Consider the following 22,021-nt stretch of genomic DNA (forward strand, 5'->3'; position numbering starts at 1 on the left):
CGCAGGAGGCCAGCTTCATCTAGCACGGGATTGAGGGTCAACAATGAACTTTTCTTGCTGATAGGCTTTGCTGCTTCTAATTGGGTGATTTCGGCCGGAAAATGATGGCGTTGCGTGACCATTATAAGTTTAATTTTTGCGAAATATAGTTCTTCTTGCGTGAGAACTAGGGAACTGGAAATTGGTTGTTTCTGGGTTTGGCGGATAAACCGGTACATGAAGGCCACAACTTTTAACGCGCGCGGATATGATGAGAATCGTTCCAGTATATCGGCGTGATCGACAGCATGCCAGGCTCCGACGAGTTTCTTCTCCGGAAGGGTTGAGGTAGAAGGGACATATCTTGGCCAGAACAAGCTCGGTTTAGAGAGCCATTGGGGTCCATTCCACCATAACGAAGAGTCAGCTAAGTCTTGCGGCTTGCATCCTCGGGTTCCTAAATCGGCGGGGTTGTCAGCACTGGGTACGTGGCGCCAAGATGCGTTACTAACGTTCTGTAGAATCACGGTAATTCTGTTTGCCACGTAGGTTTTCCATGTATGTGGGGGTTTTTCTAGCCAAGCCAACACGATGGCGGAGTCTGACCAGAGTGTCAGTTCGTGTGGTGGCAGATTTAATTGGGATTGAGTGTTTGCTACTAATTTTGATAACAGTACTGCGCCACAGAGTTCTAATCGTGGTAAGCTAATCGTCTGTAGAGGAGCGACTTTGGTTTTAGCCACGAAAAGCTGAGATGAGAAGGAGTTTTCATCATGTTGTACTCTGATATAGACGCATGCTGCATATGCTTTTTCTGAGGCATCTGAGAAACCGTGTATTTGGATGCATTTATTTGGGGCGAATTGCACCCATCGTGGAATATGTATATTGCTTATGGCTGGGAGACTTTCCCGGAAAGTGTTCCACTTATGAACAGCTGCGAGTTTGACCTGTTCATCCCAGTCGGTACCTTCTAACCATAGCTGTTGGAGGAGAATTTTGGCTTGGATCATTATTGGCGAAAGCCATCCTGCGGGATCAAACAGCTTAGCTACGGCCGAGAGTATTTGCCGTTTTGTGTGTGACGTAGAGTCCGGTATTGGGTCGTAAGAGTACGAAAAGGAGTCAGTTAGAGCATTCCATCTTATGCCCAGAGTTTTAGTGGAGCTGGTGTCATGGAATTTAAGAAATTCCGCATCTAAGACATCAGAGGCTGGAATCGAATTGAGGATTTCTGCTCTGTTTGCAGTGATTTTTTTGAGTGGAAAGCCAGCCGATTTTAGAGCTTCGATAGTTTGATTCATGGAAGCGAGAATGGACTGTATATTATGCCCGCCTGAGAGGACGTCATCTACGTAAGTTTCTCGAAGAATGGTGTCTTTAGCGAGCGGGTGAGTTTCTTCGCAATCCTGAGCGAGTTGGTGGAGTGTACGGGTTGCGAGATATGGAGCGCAGTTTACACCGAAAGTGACGGTTTTCAACTTAAAGTCTTGGAGTGGCTGGTGAGGAGCTTTCCGAAAGAGAATTCTCTGAAAGTCTTGATCCTCTTCCTTCACGAGAATTTGGCGATACATTTTTTCGATATCGCCATTGAACACGAACTTGTAGAGGCGCCAATTGAGAATTATTGACGTCAAGTCGTTTTGGAGAATCGGGCCTGGGTATAAAACATCATTCAGAGAGTTTCCTGAGTGCGATGTCTTTGATGCATTAAATACTACGCGAACCTTTGTGGTTTTGCTGTCGGGTTTGAGAACAGCGTGATGAGGGAGGTAAAATGAGAAATATTTACCATTTCTGATTACCTCTGTGTTTGGAGCGGGCTGCATGTGGTCCATTTGGAGGTACTCTGTGAGTACTTCTGAGTACTTTTCACATAATTCGGGCTTTTTTTCCAGACTCCTTTCTACACTGATGTATTGTTGCTGCGCTGATGGGCGGGAGTGCCCTAGTGCCAATGAGTGGGGGAAATTGGGTTTAAAGGGAAGTTTTACGACGTAACGTCCATCTTCTCTTCTTGTAGTTGTAGATGTGTAGAGGGCCTCACAAAATTGGTCCTCCGGTGATCTGGACAGAGTTGTGTGGATCTCTTCCTGTTCCCAGAACCGTTTGAGTAGAGTGCTGATGTCCGGTTCTGTTGATTCACTGGCTTGTGTAGAGTAGGTGGAGACTAGTTCCTTTACTAGTCCGCTGAGAACCCATCCAAATATTGTGTTTTGAGCTATAAGGGTTTCTTGCGGATTTCGTTGCAGACCATCGAGCAGTATTTGGGGAATTATATCGCTTCCTATAACCATGTCTATTTTTGAGGGATGGAGACAGTTAGGATCTGCGAGCTGGAGAGATTGGAATGCCTCTAAGCTGACTTTTGAGATTTTCTTATTGGGAAGAAAATGAGTGAGTTGTGGGAGCAAAATTGCGTTGGTGCTAATCTCTTTGCTTAAGTCTGAGGAGCAAAGAGTTACCTCGCAGATTTTGTTTGCTTTTTGCACCACTGTGCCTCCCATTCCTGAGATTTCATATCTTGCATTTTTTGTTGGGAGGCCTAACATTTTTTGGATTCGGGTTGCCAAAAATGTTTTCTGAGAGCCTTGGTCAATAAGTGCGCGAATTTTATGGTACTCCCCGGCGTGGTGAATGGGGACTAGTGCCGTTGGGAGTAGTGTTGTTTCACAGCTACTGGAGAAATGTGACGAGACCGTGTGGGTTGTTGAGTCCTGGTGTTTCTGCGCCGCTGCTTCAGTCGCTGCTTGCCTTGATGTCGATGCTTGTTCATCATTTATTTGATATGGGATTGTGGTTTGAGCTAGTGTATTTTGGGGTCTGAGGCCTGTTGCCCGAGATGCGTTCTGATGTTGTTGACAATGGAGGAGAGAGTGATGTCGTTTTTGGCAATAAACGCATGAAAACTTGCTCTGACAATCACGCTTGAGATGTGAGTATGACAAACAATTCTCGCAATAATTGTTTTCTTTTACAAATTTGAGGCGGTCTGCTACCGTAAGCTCTTTGAATTTCACGCAAAACATCATTGAGTGGTTTGAGTTACACAGCTTGCAAGAGACTTGCTGTGGTTTTGAGTGATGATTATTAGAGTGAAAATTATTTGTTCTGTTTTTATTTGAGAACGTGGAGTTGTGGATTGAGTTTTGGTTTGTGGACCTGGGTGTGAAGTTTGGTAGAGGATTTCTAGGCTTACCTGGTCGGTAATTGTGGAGTCTCTCTACTACTTCGTATCTGGAAGTCAAAAATTTGTCCATATCTGACCACAGTGGCAACTCTTTCCGAGAAGTAAGAGATTGCTCCCATAGGGACAGGGTTTCACTGGGCAGCTTTGAGGAGCAAATATACACAAGAATGGGGTCCCAATTAGAGGTTGGGATACCTTGTGCTTCCAGGGTACACAAACAATTATTTATGGTGGTTTGCAGCTTTTGAATTTGCTCACCATTTTCTGAGAAAATTTGCTGAAGACTAAAGAGGGTCTTCAGTTGGTTGTCAACCAATATTCTTCGGTTTTCGTACCGAGCTTTGAGGGCGTCCCATGCTAACTGAAAACTGTTGTCTGTGAGAGGGTATTGCTTCACTAACTGACCTGCTTGGCCTCTCGTTTTCTGCCGTAGGTGATATAGTTTATAGGTCCGGCTCGAAGGACCATGTATAAAATTGCACTATTGGGGGGTATGCGCACTGAGGGAGTTAGGGGGAAAGCACTTCACTGCGAAAGAAATCAAACCGCGACAACTTTCGTTTTAAACATATGAATATATATTTTATTAGGAATTATTTCAGAATTTATTTTAACAATTTAACAATTTACACTTTCGCGAATTTAGTTCATTTAATTTTAGAGGCGTGAATATAGTTAGGCTGATGGCATTCAGTTGGACCGCTTACTTTTTAACTTAAGGAGAGAGAAAAACGGTAAGTGTATAAATAGGTAAATAGGAAAATATGTATGCATTTCTTAAATCTGCATATTTTAGGCAAACGGTAGCTTAATAAATCGATACAGGGTGAATGTAAAATATGAGTATGAGTATGAGTATGTGATTTTATACAATGTAAATATTTCTGAATGGTAAGTATTTCAAATAAGGGTAAGTATTTCTGAAATGTCTATATATAATTAAAAAGGGTAGGTATATATTACAAATTTAAGGTAAGTATTAAGATGTAAGGATTATATATATTAATATTGTACGTGTATGCATGTGTATATTTGACTCATGTCTTCAACACATCTCTTTTTTCATATTTGGTATAGAATTATGGCATTTTTTCATTTTTCGTAATTTTGGATTTTTTATACCAAGATAAAGTGAGTTCATATAAGTACGTGAAATAAGTTTAGTAAAGATACATAGATTTTTGCTCAAGTTATCGTGTTAGCGGCCGAGCGGAAGGACAGACGGTCGACTGTGTATAAAAACTGGGCGTGGCTTCAACCGATTTTGCCCATTTTCACAGAAAACGGTTATCGTCATAGAATCTATGCCCCTACCAAATTTCACAAGAATTGGTAAGTTTTTGTTCTTATGGCATTAAAAGTATTCTAGACGAATTAAATGAAAAGGGCGGAGCCACGCCGATTTTAAAATTTTCTTTTATTTTTGTATTTGGTTGTACCATATCATTACTAGAGTTGAATGTTGACATGCTTTACTTACTCACTCAGCATTTAGGTGATAAAATTTTGAATTTCCCTCCATATCAATACAATTTGATTACTCTTTCTGACTAAAAAATGAGTTATCATACAATTGAACAAAAGAAATAATCAAATATGAGTACTTTTGATGATCAAAAACTGTAAACAGTTTTTCAATCATATTTTGGAATTATATTTGAAACAAATGTGCTTACTTTAGGTGATCAAAAATTTTTAATCATTTTTCATTCAGCTTTCTGAATCTTTTCTGACAATCTTTGTTGGCCGAATAATGAATTTTATACTTGTTAAAATTTTTCTTTTGATTGAAGATCTTATATTTTCGCATACACACATTTTTTCAATCATGAAGTTCAGAAAAAATATACATACATATATTAAAATTTTATTCTTCAAGACAAGAAATAATGTATATACTGCTCCTAACAAAAGATGTCCCCAACCATTTCTCCACCTTCGGCTTCCCAGAAAATACAAAACCAACCATTAGACAATACTTCCGCATGCTTTCTTCCCCTGATGAAATAAGATTAGCATGTAGTATCTTATTTTGTATGAGATATGAAAAATAAATGCATGATAATCGCATTCAAAAATGATTCAAAAATCTCAACCAAAATGACTGTGAAAAGCATTCAAATATTAATCTAAAACAATTAAAGCCCAATTTTACAATGAGTTCAAATATGAATAAAAAGCGTTTCGAAATATGAATCATATATGATTATTCAAGAATAATCACATTTATGGTACATTTTTCTCCCGACGATACGTTAATTTTCGAACAGAAAATGCTTTTAAATTTGAACGTTTTTAATCATCTTGGGGTATGATATTTGAATATTTTTTGATCAAAATTTTCAAAAAATGCTGGCTGGGTACATACTGTAAAGATAGAAAAATTTTTTTTAAAGTGGGCGTGTTCGGCATCCGATTTTGCTCATTTTTATTTAGCACACATAAAGTAATAGGAGTAACGTCCCTGCCAAATTTCATCATGATATCTTCAACGACTGCCAAATTACAGCTTGCAAAACTTTTAAATTACCTTCTTTAAAAAGTGGGCATTGCCACGCTCATTGTTGAAAATTTTACTAATTTTCTATTTGGCGTCATAAGGCCAAGACACATACAAAGTTTCATCGCTTTATCCGTCTTTGGTAATGAATTATCGCATTTTTTCGGTTTTCGAAATTTTCGATACCGAAACAGTGGGCGTGGTTGTAGTCCTATTTCGTTCATTTTAAATAGCGATCTGAGATGAGCGCCCAGGAACATACGTAGCAAATTTCATCAAGATACCTCAAAATTTACTCAAGTTATCGTGTTTACGGACGGAAGGACGGACGGACGCACATGGCTAAATGAATTACTTTTTTCGCCCAGATCATTTTGACATATATAAGTCTATATCTATCTCGATTCGTTTATGCCGTTACGGATTACCGTTATACGAACAAAGTTAATATACTCTGTGAGCTCTGCTCAGCTGAGTATAACTAGTGAATTAAATAGAATAATTACAGACCATTAAATTTTGTGAATACTTCGTTTATCGATAGACAACGGACGCACACTCCGAGTGTATTTCTGCCATGAAAAGCTCTCAGTGAGTGAAAACTCATCTGCCATGCAGATGCCGTTCTGAGTCGGCATAAAACAAGTCCGTCCCGCTAATTTGTGGGAAAACTTAAAAGGAAAATTAGAAGAGAAGCTCAGCCTTAAATCTATTCAGAGGTATCGCGCCTTTCCTTTATTTTTATACCTTTCATGAAAATGAAATGGTATATTAACTTCGTCACGAATCTCAAAATTGTAGGTCAATAAAGGAAAATATATAGACCCACCAATAAGTATACCGAAATAATCAGGATGAAGAGCTGAGTTGATTTAGCCATGCCCGTCTGTCCGTCTGTCTGTTTGTATGTAAACTAATCCCTCAATTTTTGAGATATCTTGATAAAATTTGGTGAGCAGGGGTATGTCCCGGGTGTATGTCCGATTAGACATTTGTCGGAACTGGCCGGATCGGACCACTATAACATATATGCTCCATACAATCGATTCTTCAGAAAAAGATGTTTGCCATATCTTCCTCATTTTATCAGATTGAAGCTTCAAACTTCACCATATGCTTTCGTATATTGCACATATTGTTGTCTGAAAAAATGGATGAGATAGGTCGTATATATAGCATATATCCTCCACAACCGATTGTTCCTATATTTTATGGGTGGGTCCATTTGGTATGGATGACTTAAGGTAGTTTCCACTTCCTTAGTTGTTCTTAGTGGGGGTTCAATATCATACAGTATTTGCTTTTTCAACATCACTTTTTGTTTTTTTTTTTATTCTCCATTCGTATAGGTGCATTTGAGATAATTGGCCTCTTTAGCTTGCTATTCGCTTTCCAAAGGGATTAATCAGTTGGAATTGTTGAATTTCTCTCTTGCGGTCCATATTGAGGATGGACTTAAGTTCGTTAGTTAATGCATTCAACCATTTCTTCATCGGGATGCCGCGTTTGCTACCACCTTTTCCGTGCGATACGCTTTTCTTTAAGTTTGGCTTTTACTTCGTCTGTAACTCCTATGGTTTCTTGCCTGTTGACGGTGGGAGTTGAGTTCCATGCAGCTTGTTGGATACACCTGTTAAAGTGTTCGACTGCTTCAGCCATATCTTCGTCGGATTTCAGCGATAGTTTTAAGTCGATATTAGACGAGATCATAGATCGGAAGTACTCCAAATTAGTCTTCCGATTATAGAGGCTACAATGATTAGCTATGGATGCGAGATTTTTATCAATTGTTGCCAATATTGGGGAGTGGTCAGAAGACAATTCGAAGCACGATTTGCAAGTAATTTCTGAGGAAGATATGCCTTTTACCACAAGTCGAGTAGTTTATTTTTATCTGAGGGCCAATATGTGGGTGTTCCAGTACAGAATGGAGTTAGTTTGAGACGGCTAATAGCCTGATATAGTTGCCTTCCTTTAGAGGTGATAAGGCGAGAGCCCCAGAAGGTGTGTTTGGCGTTGTAATCACCGCCAACTAAGAATCGGTTTCCAAGAGTTTTGAAGAAATGTTCATGTTCGCAGTGATAGCATGTCTGGGTGGGCTTTAGATAGCTGAGAGCATAATTGGGCCATTCGAATCTTCGACAGTAACATTAGTGGCTTGAATAGCATTTGTGCCGTACGAGTTTGTATTACAATGCTTATTACTGCTCCTTATTAGGATACCTAATCCAGCATGTGCTTTGTTAATTGGTTATTTTGTGTCATAAAACTTATATTTAGGGACTTCTGTGAAGTGGGTCTCAGATATGAGGAATATGTATATATTGTGGGTCTGCAGTAATGCCTTTACTTCAAGTAAATGCTTGGAAAGGCCATTGGCATTACAGATAATGATCTTTAAGGGGTCGGGGTGGACAGTTTTTAGTAGTGAGGGTGACAAGAAGTGCCATCATTGTTGTGATTAGCTGCATAGCTTGTTTCAATAGAGCGATAATTTCTCGTATTTCACTACCATTTTGGATTGGGGTAGATGCATCTATGTTATTTGAGTTAGTATTGCTAGAGATTGAGCTGGGTTGCGGCCCTTCTAAGGCTTGAGCATAATATAGAGTGTCGCTGGTTGGGTTGAATTGGAAAAGGAAACAAGATGACGAGATAATATAATTTCATTAGCAAGAATACAAAAATAGTTTCGGCTTACAAATCATTGTAGAAAGTGGTTATCTCATTTTTGAAGTGCCTAGCATTTCCTATTGTCTAAGTCTTGCGGGAAGAGCATTCCAAAGGCGTATGGAAGTAACGAAGAACTGTCGCCCAGAGGTTAGAAAACGGTATCTTATGTGCGTGAGAAGAAGCACTGATCTGGATGAATTGAGAAACGTAAGCCTCCGATATAAATAATCAGGTTCCTTTGTATATATAATTTTGTGAAGGATAGTCAGTGTTTTAACTTTTAAATGATTGTGAAAAGTAATACTTAGCAACCTTTCAGTGTAATGTGAAATGAGGTCAAGTCTTTTCAACCCAAATACATATCTAGCAATATTATTGTAAGCTACATTACCGCTTGAGTTCTGTCACCAAGATACGATCTAATAAGTGAAGTTGCATGACTCGAGAAATTAAATAAACTTTTCGGCTTCTTACAGAGGCGGGTGTGGTCGACAGAGTCAAAGGCTTTAGGTCAAGAAGGGTTAGAAAAATAATATGATTATCATCAACTCGCTCTCGAATGTCTTCTATCACAGATAGAAGTGCCGTTGTACAGCTTCTCTTTGACCGGAAACCGGACTGACAGTCAGTAATGAGCTTATTGTCATGAACATACCTAGAAATCTGCCCATGCAAAATTCGTTCAACGAGCTTTGAAAGAAAAGGGAGTATGGATATAAGCCGATACTCTTTATTTTGCTTACGAATTGGGATAACTTTAGCAGCTTTCCAGCATTTATGAAAAATACAAGTGGTCAGGATAGAGTTTACCAAATAAGTTAAATGGGGAATGATTATGGGAAGAATGATCAAACCCCATGGCATTCGACTTCACAGAAAATAGGGCTTGCAGTACATCACAGTCATCGACACACATAAACGCAAAAGGACTGGAATCTATATTAATACACTCAGGGTAGCTATCTGTACAGATATTAGCGGCTGAAATTGATAGTCTTACGAAGTTAGCATTTAGTTCGTTAATGTTAACGTCAGCAAGATCAGACAGTTCTCCTTTGGACTTAACGATCCTGATTTTCTTGATGTTGCTCCATATTTCTCTGGTACTCAAGGCAGCACTGAACTTATATTTATAATGATTTGCCATGGCCAACCTTATAGCTTTGTTGACAGTAAGGCGAGTTGTTTTGAAGAAGGTAAGTTTTTCTCCAGTTCTGTACCTTTTCCAGCGAGAGTAAGCATGGTTCCGTTGGTTTATTAGATGTTTTAGGGTAGCATTAAACCAGGGTCTACTCTTATGTTTGCATACTTTCAGTTTTACTGGAAAATGATCATCAAATAGCCTATTTATGTTGTCTTGGAGGAACTCTGTCTGGTCATCAACCGATGTCAAGGTACGAATCGTGTTCCACTCGACCGACTGAACTGATTCGACAAGGGAACAGTAATCAATGTTGAGGATTGCATTTCTTTTTCCGTGTAAGTCAAGAGTACTTGGGTCAGTTTTTTTCCTAAGTGATGGGTATTTTATGTCTTGTTAGTTTAAAGATGCACCTTTTTGCTTGGATTTCTCTTTTCCACGTGAGCTAACAGTACTTGGATGAGTTTTTTTCCTCAATGATGGCTATTTTATGTTTTGTAAGTATTAGCTGGGTTGGGGCCCTTTTAAGGCTTGAGCATACGATAGAGTTTTGCTGGTTGGGTTGCCTTGGCTTGAGGATGTTCATTGGATTTCTCTTTTCCATGTAAGTCAACAGTATTTGGATGAGTTTTTTTCCTCAGTGATGGGTATTTTATGTGTTGTAAGTTTTTATAGACCGCGCATCTTTTGTAATTGGCTGGGTGATTACCTTCGCATAAAGCGCATTTGACATCATCAGACTTGGATTTTCTACTACATTCTGCAGACATTGGCTACCAGCACATTTTATACATACCGGTTTTCGACGGCAGTACGATTTCGTGTGCCCATATTGCTGCAGTTAGCAGTTAGGGTATGTCACGCTTTGGGTGTGGGGGCTCGAATACAATTTTTGAATGCAAGAGACTTTTAATTTCGTAAATCTCCTTATTGTTGGTGTCGGGTTTGAGCTCAATTATGAACATGGGTACGGGCTTTTTGGTGATTCTGTGTTTCATGTTCCATATGTTAGTAACAGAGTGGGCAAAATTTTTGAGTGCGTCTACGATTTCTTTGGTATCTATCGAGAAATGCGTAACTTTAAGAACTACTTTAAATGGACGTTCTTTGTTTTGATTTATATGTAAAGAACTCTGTGTTCTTTAGTTCTAATTGGGTTACGATAGTTTTGTAGACATCGAGAGATGATGCCTGGACTTTGACTTGTTCGTTACGTATTAGCTTTTGGTGAAACGAGTTTGGGGCAATTTCTTGTAATAAACTCATCAGTGAAGATATATTACTGACTTTGTAGACGAAAATTGGGGGAGGTTTCAGCTCTTTCTCTTTGGGTTGGCTTGCGTCTTCGACTTTTATTATTATTATTATGTTACTATTATTATAATACCATTACCATTATTATTATTAATTATTTTGTATTATGTGTTAATTTATTGACGTTTATTAAGTTATGTGGATATTTTTTTTTATTTTTTTTATTTTTTTATTTTGAGTATCTTTGCAACTTTTATTTAAGAAGGATAAATCAAATAAGTGATTTCCACCCTGGAAACAAAATACGGCAAAAAACAGTAGTACTTAAAAATAAAAATAAAAGTGAGACTCCATGTGAAAATATAAACAAAGTGAAACCAAGAAAAAAAAAACACAAACAAATATATATATTAGGGTGGGTCGATTTGTATGGACGAAAATTAACCGATATCGCGCCATCGATTTTTCGATAGGATTTGGGCGCAGGCAAATTTTCCCCTACGAATACCCAAAAAAATAATTTTCGAGCCAGCGAAATTATTGAGAAATTTATTCAATTCGATTTTCGAACTTCCCCCACCTCCCCGCGGATCCGCCGCTACATGCGTGTATATACATGTAGTCATCACCTAAGAGCAAAAGTTATTACTCACACATACACATGCATATAATTAGAAGACAAATGTAAATACCATATACATAAAAGAGAAATAAATAAGCAGATGTTCTAGAAGGCTATTCATGAAAAGTCTAGACCCTAGGAGAAGTATGCAAACGAGCCAACAGAGGGTACAACCAGCTCGATAATACTATACGCTGCACCAGTGTGGTCCGGATCTAAACGGACCCATCAAAAAGATATACTAGCATACCGAATTGTATCTATAAGAATAGCAAGTGCTTATCGGACGGTGTCCGATGCCGCGATCCTGGTCTTAACCCGGAAAATCCCAGTGGACTTACTGGCAAGCGAATTGGCCGATCTGTGTAACACTAATATCGAGCGAGTGGCAAGAACGGTGGGAGGCCTTGAGTAAAGGGCGTTGGACCTTCACGTTAGTTTGGGGCGTAGCTCAATGGAATGAGCGGAAGTACGCCGAACTGAACTACCATCTAACGCAGATACTGAGTGGTTTCCAATAGTATTTATGGAATAGAGCAGAACACGTCATGTTTAACTGCCCCCGTTTTCACAAGGAAAGACTCACCTTGCATATAGTTCTTGGGGAGAAACCTACCACGAGAAATTTAGTATCACAAATGTGCAAGAGAAAGGAATGCTGGACTGCAGTGAGCATAGTCGTGACGCGCCTGATGGATGCTGAGAGGGAGTGCAGAGAAATGCGCAGGCGAAGCAGTGGCGATTAAATCGACACTCATAGCAAATAGCGGGAGTCTGGACGCAGGGACAACAATAGGCTCTTCAAAAGTGAGAAATATGGAACGTGACCCTGAAGTGATGCGAAAGGGGTACCGGGGTGGGCGACGGTTCCAAAAAAGGGGCTGTTTTTTAGTCTACGAATACACGGTTTCTGCGACGGCAGCCATGCTTTTAGTCAAGTACGCTAGTATTCTGAAATACTACAACTACAGTAGAGTTGTAAATAAACACGATATTGCTATTCTGAATATATCTAATTCGATCGAAAGAAGAAGGTGCAAAATAATTAGAATTTCTCGAAATTGGTAACAATTTGTGTCAGAAGAGGAATTGTTGAATAAATTCCAGAGGACAACAAGGAAATGGCCCAGTTGAGTGAAGTGAAGATTCAGCAACTAAGAAAGGAGTTGGAGGCCCGTGGACTAAATACTACTGGCGATAAATCCGAGTCACAATCACGTCTAAGGAAAGCTATGGAATTGGAAGGAATCGACGTTGATGAACACACTTTTCATCAGATGTGGAAGAGTCTGCGGCTAAAATGGAGGAGAAGATAGAGACTCCGAAACCATTGGCAAGTGCAGACATTAACGCCATACCAGCAGTGATGGAGCAAATGCCGTAGCAAATATCATCCCAATTGGAATCCCAGGAGACACGCTTAACATCCAAGATTGCAGCACAGGAGACTTACATGTCATCACAAACTGGAAGAACAGAAGACATATATGGAGCGGCGGTTAGACATAAGGGTATTTGGGGCACGTGCCCAGAGGCCCCCAAAAGGTAGGGGCCCCACAGAACAGTGGCGGATTAGAACTGCCTGCGGTCCGAGACTGAAATTCAGAAGGGGCCCTGCTGGACTCAGACAGGCGGGGGAGAAATACTAATAAATTATAATAAATAAACCCTAACTCTTAAACCTTGAACTTGTAACAGGCAGGGGAGAAATCTGAAATACTATGAAATTATAATAAAAAAAACAATACTTCAACAAATGAAAGATGGAGAAATATTTTAAAATTATGAAAAAACGAAACATAATATTTCTCTCTCACTCTTTCGCGGTTTAAGTAATAATATAATTGTATAGTATTTCTCCGCCGCCTGTTCGTGATTTAACAAAGTATAATTTAGAGAGTACCAGGTCAGAGGAGGCCCCCTGCAGACGGTGGGTGTCGAACTTATAGCACCATCATGTAACCCCCTAATAATCTGCCACTGCCGGTATACAATCATAAATCAAGGTCCTTTTTTTCTATTCTATGAATCGTAATTAAATTAAATATTTCATGCAAAATTAAATATTTAAAAAACTTAATTATTCGATTTCAACAAATAGTTTCATTAATTCTCTGTACTTTTAAATATTATGAGATCTTTTTTAATTTGAATTTATCAATTCACCTATCTTATGAAATAATGTTTAATAAAGAAGATAAATTTTAAATGTTTTTAATATGAACTTCACAACATTTGAAGTCATAGCAGCAGCGAATAGCCGTAGGGTAATTTTACGCGAAGAATAGAATTGCAATTAACTGTTAATGCACTCGCAGTGCCGCAACTTTCAAAAAATATCGCATCCAAACCGAGATTGAATCATTTAACTATTATAAGCATGGAGCGTGACATTGTACGTGATATTAATATTGACGATATAATAAAAAGTTTCGCTGGCTTGGCAACTACGCTACTGTTGGCAGCCATAATTTCGAAATAGTAAAAGACTTCATTTATTTGGGAACCAGCATCAACACTAGCAACAACATTAGCACTGAAATGCAGCGAAGAATCAATCTTGCCAATAAATGCTACTTTGGACTAGGTAGGCAATTGAAAAGTAAAGTCCTCTCTCGGCGAACGAAAATCATACTCTACAAGTCACTTATCGTACCCGTCCTGCTATATAGGGCAGAAGCATGGGCCATAACAACAGCAGATGAAGCGGCTTTGGGAGTGTTCGAGAGAAAAGTTCTTCGAAAGATTTATGGACCTCTACGAGTTGGCGATGGCGAGTACCGAAGAAGATTTAATGATGAGCTGTACGAGCTATACGCAGACATCAACATAGTCCAGCGAATTAAAACGCAGCGGCTGCGCTGGCTAGGCCATGTTATGCGAATGAAAGATGATGCTCTGGCCAAGAAAGTGTTTCTATCGAAACCCGCCTATGGAAGCAGAGGTAGAGGGCGGCCCCCACTCCGTTGGAAGGACCAGGTGGAAAACGATTTAAACTCCCTTTGTGTGACCAATTGGCGCCGGTTGGCGGAGTGAAGGAGCGACTGGCGCGCCTTGTTGGAAGGCCATAACCGTTTAGACGGTTAAGCGCCAATTAAGTAAGTAAGTAAGAAAAAAAAGGCTCTGAAACGCTTCCTATGATTACAGATAATAAATAATATAATAAATTTAACTACCTACACGTCTTTTTTATTTATTTCTATTTTAAATCCCTTACAAGGGGGCCTCCACATCATTGGTGCGCAGGGGCCCCACTAAACTTAAATCCGCCGCTGCATATATGACATCATAAGTTCAAAGCACAAGAGACCTGCATATCCTCGCAGCTGGAGGCACAGGAGATAAGGGTATCATCGAAGCTGTGGGCACAGGATACAACAATTTTAAAACTTGAGTACAAAATTGATACGGAGATAGAAGCATTAAAGGACGAATGCAGGAGTTGCAGCTAAATTGCCAAGCAGTTCCAAGTGCGGCAACCCAGGTCACATTGCACGTTATTGAAGCACCGGTCCTAATATTTCCAACAATGTGGGTGGTCGTAAATATATAGCTGGATGAGATGAGCAAATCCCCAAGTCCACTCAATCGTTAAACTAAAGCGAGTCAGCCGCAAGGCGAGACAGCTGGCTCGCGCAATTGAATGCCCCATTGCGCAAATTGGAAGAAGGTCGAGCAATCTTACTGTCGGAGGATATGTGGATGGAAAGGAACGTTTACTGACTGTAGGTACGGGTGTGTCTTATTCCATCATTCGATAGAATTTAGTCAACAAGAAGATAAGACCATTGCATGGAGCAAGATTGCATACAGCCACTGGAGAAGACACATGTGAGAAGTAGCATGTGAAGTCGCAATTGGGAACGGCAAGGTAGTACACAATTTTATAGTGGCAGAGATTGTTAATGAAATCATAATTTGAGTGGACTTCTTAATCGAACAAGGCAATAAGATCATGGATGTGCAACTTCATTTCGACTACGAAAACGCTACAGCAGTAAACGTGTGCTGGTGACGGAGAATCAGCAAATACCACCAAAATCGGAGCCAATCATCTGGGCAAAGTTTGATGGAGATTGTGGGACAACCAAATTGTACGTATTCCGGTAAGAGTAATCAATGAGTGCCACTCAAACTGACCAAAGAAACTATATTGGGAAGATGCCAAGAAGATGAAGTAGTAATTAATTGTGAACAGCTCCAGGAAAACATTTCCATCAGCAAAATTGATCTTTCAGATGACATTACTGCATGGACGGAAGGGCTAGAGGAATAAAATTGGAGTAAGGGAAAACAACTTATGTGGAAGTTCGCAAGCATATTTGACAAGGATGGTTCCAAACCAGGCCGCACCAACGTCGTGAAACAGCAAATTGTCACTGATAATGCGAGGCCAATCTTTCAAGCTCCTCGCAGTGTTCCATCAGCCAAGCGGGAAGTTGTTAAACAAATTATGCAAGAAATGAGCGACAGCGGCATCATCGAACCATCAGCTAGTCCATGGAGCTCACCGGTAGTACTAGACAAAAAGAAGGATGGAAAAATGAAGTTTTGCGTGGACTACCGGAAGTTAAACGATGTCACGAAAAATAATATCTACCCATTGCCAAGACTAGACTCGCTATCATCGAAATGTGTTTTCGTGACATAAAAAGTGGCTACTGGGAAGTGGCGGTGAAGGAGGAAGACAAGGAGAAAACAGTGTCGGAGATGGCCTTTGGCAGGTTACAGTAATTCCCTTTGGACTATGTAATGCGCCAGCTACTTTTGAAAGACTAATGGATCGGATACTGAAAGGACTTCATTGGTGTACCTAGACGACATCATCGTATTTGGAAAGAACTTTGAAGAACATACTAAGAATTTGGAAGAAGTTTTCCAAAGAATAGCAGGTGCTGGTCTGAAACTATGTCCCAAAAAGTTCTAACTGTTAAAGGGTAGTAAGTTATTTGGGTCATAACGTAACAACAGAAGGCATCTGCACTGCGAACGAGGAAGGATGGAAGAAGGAGAAAGAAGTAGATTTCCAAACATTGAAAGAGCGTTTGTGCACTGCCCTAATGTTGGCATATCCGATTCCAGGAGCAACGTTTATTCTAGATACAGATGCGAGCGGATATGCTATAGGAGGCGTTTTGTCACAACTGGTCGATGGACAGGAGAAGGTATTTGCATATTACAGCCGTTCAATTGGAAAACCAGAGAGGAACTATTGCGTTACACGGAGAGAGCTGTTGGCATTGGTAGAGTGCATTAAACATTTCCACAAATATCTCTACGGCCAGCGGTTCCGCGTCAGGACAGATCACGCAGCGTTGAAATGGCTTCTGCAGTTCCGTAATCCGGAAGGACAATTGGCACGGTGGATCGAGCGACTACAAAGCTATGACTTTTCCATTGAGCATCGAAAAGGTAGTACCCATGGCAATGCTGATGCAATGTCACGAAGACCATGTAATTTTGAATGTAAATACTTTTCAAACGCTAAGGCAAAAGAAAACAATATAGACGTCCGGCTAGAAAGAAAGTGTCAGCTAGATGTTACAGATCTGTTACATGTTATGAAAGGGCTCGAACGATGCGAACGACCAAATAGGGAAGAGATGTCAGCAGAGAGTCCTATTGCTAAGTCATATTGGACACAGTGGAACAGTTTACAATTGATATCCGGTTGTCTGCATCGAATATTAGAGAGTGAGGATGGTCAATGTAAGAGAAAACTCATAGTTGTTCCATAGATTCCTCACGTTCTCAGTGAGCTGCATAATGTTCCAAATGAAGGTCAAATTGGAATCACGAAGACGCTCGAGAAAATTAAGCAGGCATTCTACTGGATTGGTTGCCGTCAACGGTCACTGAGTGTATTGCCAATTGCGAGCTTTGCAGGAGAGCAAAAGGCCCAAAACTCGAAGTCATGGCCAGATGAAGCAATATAATTCCGGTGCACCATTTGAAAGGATCGCCATGGATGTCCCAGGTCCATTTCCTACTAACAACTGCGGAAACAAATACGTACTGGTGGTTATAGATTATTTCAGCCAATGGCCAGAGGTATACCCAATCCCAAATCAAGAAGCGGAAACAGTAGCAGACGTGTCTACAGACAATTGGGTTGCAAGGGGTGTAGGAGCACTCAAGGAAAGTAGCTTACAAGTTCCATAAAGAGTGGGAAAGAAAAGTTTGGGCCCGAGGTTTGGGAAGGTCCATACAAAGTTGTAAAACGGATCAACGATGTTGTTTACCGTATACAAACCAATAAAAAACCACGACCCAAAATGAAAATTGTTCATTTGGAAAGGCTGGCAACGTTTAGATCGGGAAATTTATCTGAACGGGACGATCCGACTTAGGCTTTTGTTTAAATTTTTCTTTTTTCACAAATCGCCAGCCTGCCATTAATGTACCTAGTTAGCTTTTATTTCGTCAATTCACCGCTTTGAGTGTTAATTTGACCGCTTTGGAATTCGTTCATATTTGTCATATAAAGTTACTTAAATTGCCATACATTAAGGTATTTATGCACATTTACAGGATTATAACTTTATGTAGTATATATAAAGCTTAGGTATAAAATGGATACAAACTAGTGAATTAAATAGAACAATTACAGAGCATCAAATTTTGTGAATCCTTCGTTTATCGATAGACAACGGACGCAAACACACTCCGAGTGTGTTTCTGCCATGAAAAGCTCTCAGTGAAAACTTATCTGCCGTGCAGATGCCGTTCGGAGTCGGCATAAAACAAATCCGTCCCTCTAATTTGTGGGAAAACTTAAAAGGAAAGGAAAGGAGAAGCTCGGCCTTAAATCGGTTCAGAGGTATCGCGACTTTCATTTATTTTTATACCTTTCATGAAAATGAAATGGTAGATTAACTTCGTCACGAATCTCAAAATTGTAAGTCCATAAAGGAAAAGATAGACCCACCAATAAGTATACCGAAATAATCAATATGAAGAGCTGAGTTGATTTAGCCATGTCCGTCTGTCCATCTGTCTGTTTGTATGCAAACTAGTCCCTCAATTTTTGAGATATCTTGATAAAATTTGGTGAGCAGGTGTATGTCCCGGGTGTATGTCCGATTAGACATTTGTCGGAACCGGCCGGATCGGACCACTATAGCATATATCCTCCATACAATCGATTCTTCAGAAAAAGATGTTTGTCATATCTTCCTTAATTTATCATATTGAAGCTTCAAGTTTCACCATATGCTTTCGTATATTGCACATATTGTTGTCTGAAAAAATGGATGAGATAGGTCGTATATATAGCATATATCCCCCACAACCGATTGTTCCGATAAGAAGCTTTTCGTAATAACTGCCCCATTTTAAGAGTTAGGGGCATCAAATTTCACCGAATACTTACGTATCGAGCATTCATTTTTGTCTGAAAAAATTTTATAGATCGTATATATCTCATACAACCGATTGTTCAGATAAGAAACTTTTCGTAATTCCTGCTCCATTTTAACAGCTAGAAGATTCAGATTTCACTGAATGCTTATGTATAGAGCATTGTTCCGTGTTGTCTAAAAAAATTGGATAGATCGATGGTATATATAGTATATAATATCTCATACAACCGATTGTTCAGATAAGAAACTTTTCATAATTTCTGTCCCATTTTAACAGCTAGAACCTTCAAATTACACCATATCTATGCTTTCGTAAGTCGTTTATAAAGTCTGGAGGCCGGTGAAAAACGTTGTAATTGAAATTAAAAAAATTTACAGAAAAGTTACGAATTAAATTTAGAATATTTTCTTTTCAAAACTCATTAACTCTTAAAATGCTGAACTATACTATAGAAGATACATGAATCTATATTCTGGTTTACCAATTTATGTCTTTTACGAATTATAAAAACCAAATAAATTAAGTTACATTCAAAGATTTTTGACAAAAAAACAAATTTTTCAGTTAAAAATTTTTTAACCGGCTCAGATACGGTCTTTTTAATAGATTGTATGAGGTACGTCCTTGTTAAGACAACTTTTAAGCTAGGATCTTTCTATTAAGATAGGTCAATATATTCGGTTGGTAAAGAAAAAAACAAATTTCTTGCGAATCTTAATTTCTATATGTATATAAATTTGTATTGAAAATTTGAATTGAATCACATTGCAACAATAATATCTTCTTCGTTAAATTCATAGGTTGAATCGTATATATTTACTCCATTCATTTCTAAGATCAATAGATATTATAAATTTACTAGCAGACCCGGCAGACATCCTTGTGCTCTTACTTAGGTCTATCTGCATAATTTTAAAGAAGTTTTCACCTGTTACTCTCCCTCCCCCTCTCCCCCCTTTTGCTTGTTCTTTTATTCACTCCTCCCTCTTCCTTTCTCTTTCTATGTCTCTCTTTCTCCCTCTCCACCTTTTCCCTCACTTCTTTTCCGATTCATTCAACCCTATCTCTCAGTCTTTGTCTATCTCTATCTCTTTCTCAGTCTCTTTGTCTTATCCCATCTCTCTGGTTCTTATTTTTTTCCTCCCTGATTCCTAGTCCCGGCTCCAGTTCCAGTTACAATCCCAGTCTCAGTCCAAGTTCCAGCCCCAGTCCTAGTCCCTGCTTCATTTCCCAGAAAAAATTACTGTAAATACTAATCTAGGCAGAGGGCTTCCTATGTATACCACCCTAGTACACTTCTCGCAAAAAAAAAACCGTAAAGGTAGAGGGCTTCCTTTATGCAAATCGAACCGTGAATAGGATTTGTTCGAATAGATCAGTCCCTGGACCAATTTTCGCGAAGTAACTTCACAGGAACACTATGTTTTGCCATGAAACGACCCTGCACATTTGTATAAAATCGAGGTAGTGGTTTCGAAGTCCATTTTTGATTTTTATATCGCTTATACAGCATTGTGCGACACCTCAATCGATTACAACTCCGCTTTTGGGGATTTCAGGAAAGAGGTAGTGGTTTTGGAGTCCAATTTTGATTTTTATATCGCTCATACAGCATTGTGCGACACTTCAATCTATTACAACTTCGCTTTTGGGGATTTCAGGAAAGATCCCATTACACATATATCTCCATTTTGCGCTCTTCCAAAACATTTTCAAAATGGTTATTTATGTCTTGAATGTGTGGGTGCCTTGGGTCAGTACTTCACGACGAAAAGTTTTTAAGCGATATGTATACATACATGTATATGGATTAACGTTGATTTTTATTACTAAAATTTTTCAGACAGAAAATAGTACCAGATGAGAAGAAAGTATACACCTACTTAGCGCCTGGTGTAGATTTTAGGCCTGAAACAAGTCCTTACTTCCCGAAAGACTTTGATATTGAACGACCGCCCCATGACGGACTTGCTCAGGCACCACAGTAAGTACTCATAAGTTTATATAATTATATTCTGAATATCATGCCATGTGTGTATATTACAGGTTTTTGCGCCGTGAAGATGAGTGTAGTTATGGGGTGAAAGGCCATAACGTTGAGCTAATGTGGTTTGTGTATGGATATCCCAAACCAAATATGACATATTACTTTGACGATACTCTCATTGAACCAGGAGGAAGGTTTAACTACAGCTACACCCGAAATGGTCAGGCGACACTATTTATAAACAAGTAAGTTTGGCTTTAAAAAATTTCTTTAATTCTTGATTATATATAACCATTATTCATATTTAAATTAGTATGGGATTCTAATAATTAACAGTTTTATATTTGGACCATGTCTAATTGTCCTGTTTTGCTGGCTCGAGGTCCGTGTTTTATAAATTAAACACAATTGTTTCTTTTTTCAAACAATTGTGTTTAATTTATAAAACACGGACCTCGAGCCAGCAAAACAGGACAATTAGTTGAAGAAAAAGGTCGCCAAAAATTATAATTTGTACTATGTTGTTTTCTGTAAAAAATGTAAAAATTAGGACTGATCAGAACACCCGTCATTAGCCTACAGTCCTATCTTTTGTATGATAAGAGTATTTTTGTTATTTTAAGCTTTGACACTTTTCAGCCCCACGCTTGGCTCCACGCCTTTCCTGCTGGTCAGTCATTTGCATCTCTCGCCTTCTTTTAACGTCCACAATCTTATTGTGATGTATACGGTACAAACTTAGAGGGATACGCTATTTTTGGCTAGCTCATCCGCTTTTCATTTCCACCTATTCCCATACGCCTAGGGACCTGTTTCTATTTTTTCGAGAGATGCCCTTCACTCTAACACATTTTTAGATGTTGTGTTATGAGAGAATTTTGCCTTAATTGCTGCTTGGCTGTCAATATAAAATTTGACGCGGCTGTAGTGTACGCTATTTTTCCCCCGTGTTTCTGCTGCTGTGGTAACGGTTATTACTTCCGCTTGAAACAGGAATCTGACAGCTTGTAGGATCTGTTTATTTCGAGATCAGCATAGTATACCACTGATCTTATTCCTTCCAATACTTTGGAAGCATCTGTGTATATATATATGCATCGTTTCATATGTCGTTTGAGCGAGCTTGCGCCAGCCTTCCACCTCTGTTGTAACTCTAAGGGCACGATCGCAGCGCAGGTATGGAATACTGTAATCTGTTCGTTCAGTATTTGATGACGATATACTACTAAAGTCTGCGCTCAAGCTGTCCCGCACATTGAGTCTCGAAATGTTAATATCATGCCGACTTATGCGCAAATACCAAAGAAAAATGT

The 22,021-nt window shown here is 39.3% G+C and overlaps 1 protein-coding gene across 11 annotated transcripts in view; it reads left to right on the forward strand.

The window, feature by feature from the left end:
* Obsc (Obscurin) overlaps positions 1-22,021 on the forward strand; it is a 2,548,720-nt gene that overhangs the window by 2,058,674 nt on the left and 468,025 nt on the right. For 10 of the 11 annotated variants that reach the window (XM_067772951.1, XM_067772952.1, XM_067772953.1 and 7 more), the window contains 2 exons: positions 20,565-20,705; positions 20,768-20,953. The exons of the other annotated variant lie outside the window; for it this stretch is intronic. In XM_067772951.1, coding sequence (XP_067629052.1) covers positions 20,565-20,705; positions 20,768-20,953 — 327 coding nt within the window. The remainder of the gene's footprint in view (positions 1-20,564; positions 20,706-20,767; positions 20,954-22,021) is intronic. 11 annotated transcript variants of the gene reach the window in all.

Source organism: Eurosta solidaginis, chromosome 3, assembly GCF_040869045.1.
Source record: "Eurosta solidaginis isolate ZX-2024a chromosome 3, ASM4086904v1, whole genome shotgun sequence".
In the NCBI taxonomy this organism is placed as follows: domain Eukaryota; kingdom Metazoa; phylum Arthropoda; class Insecta; order Diptera; family Tephritidae; genus Eurosta; species Eurosta solidaginis.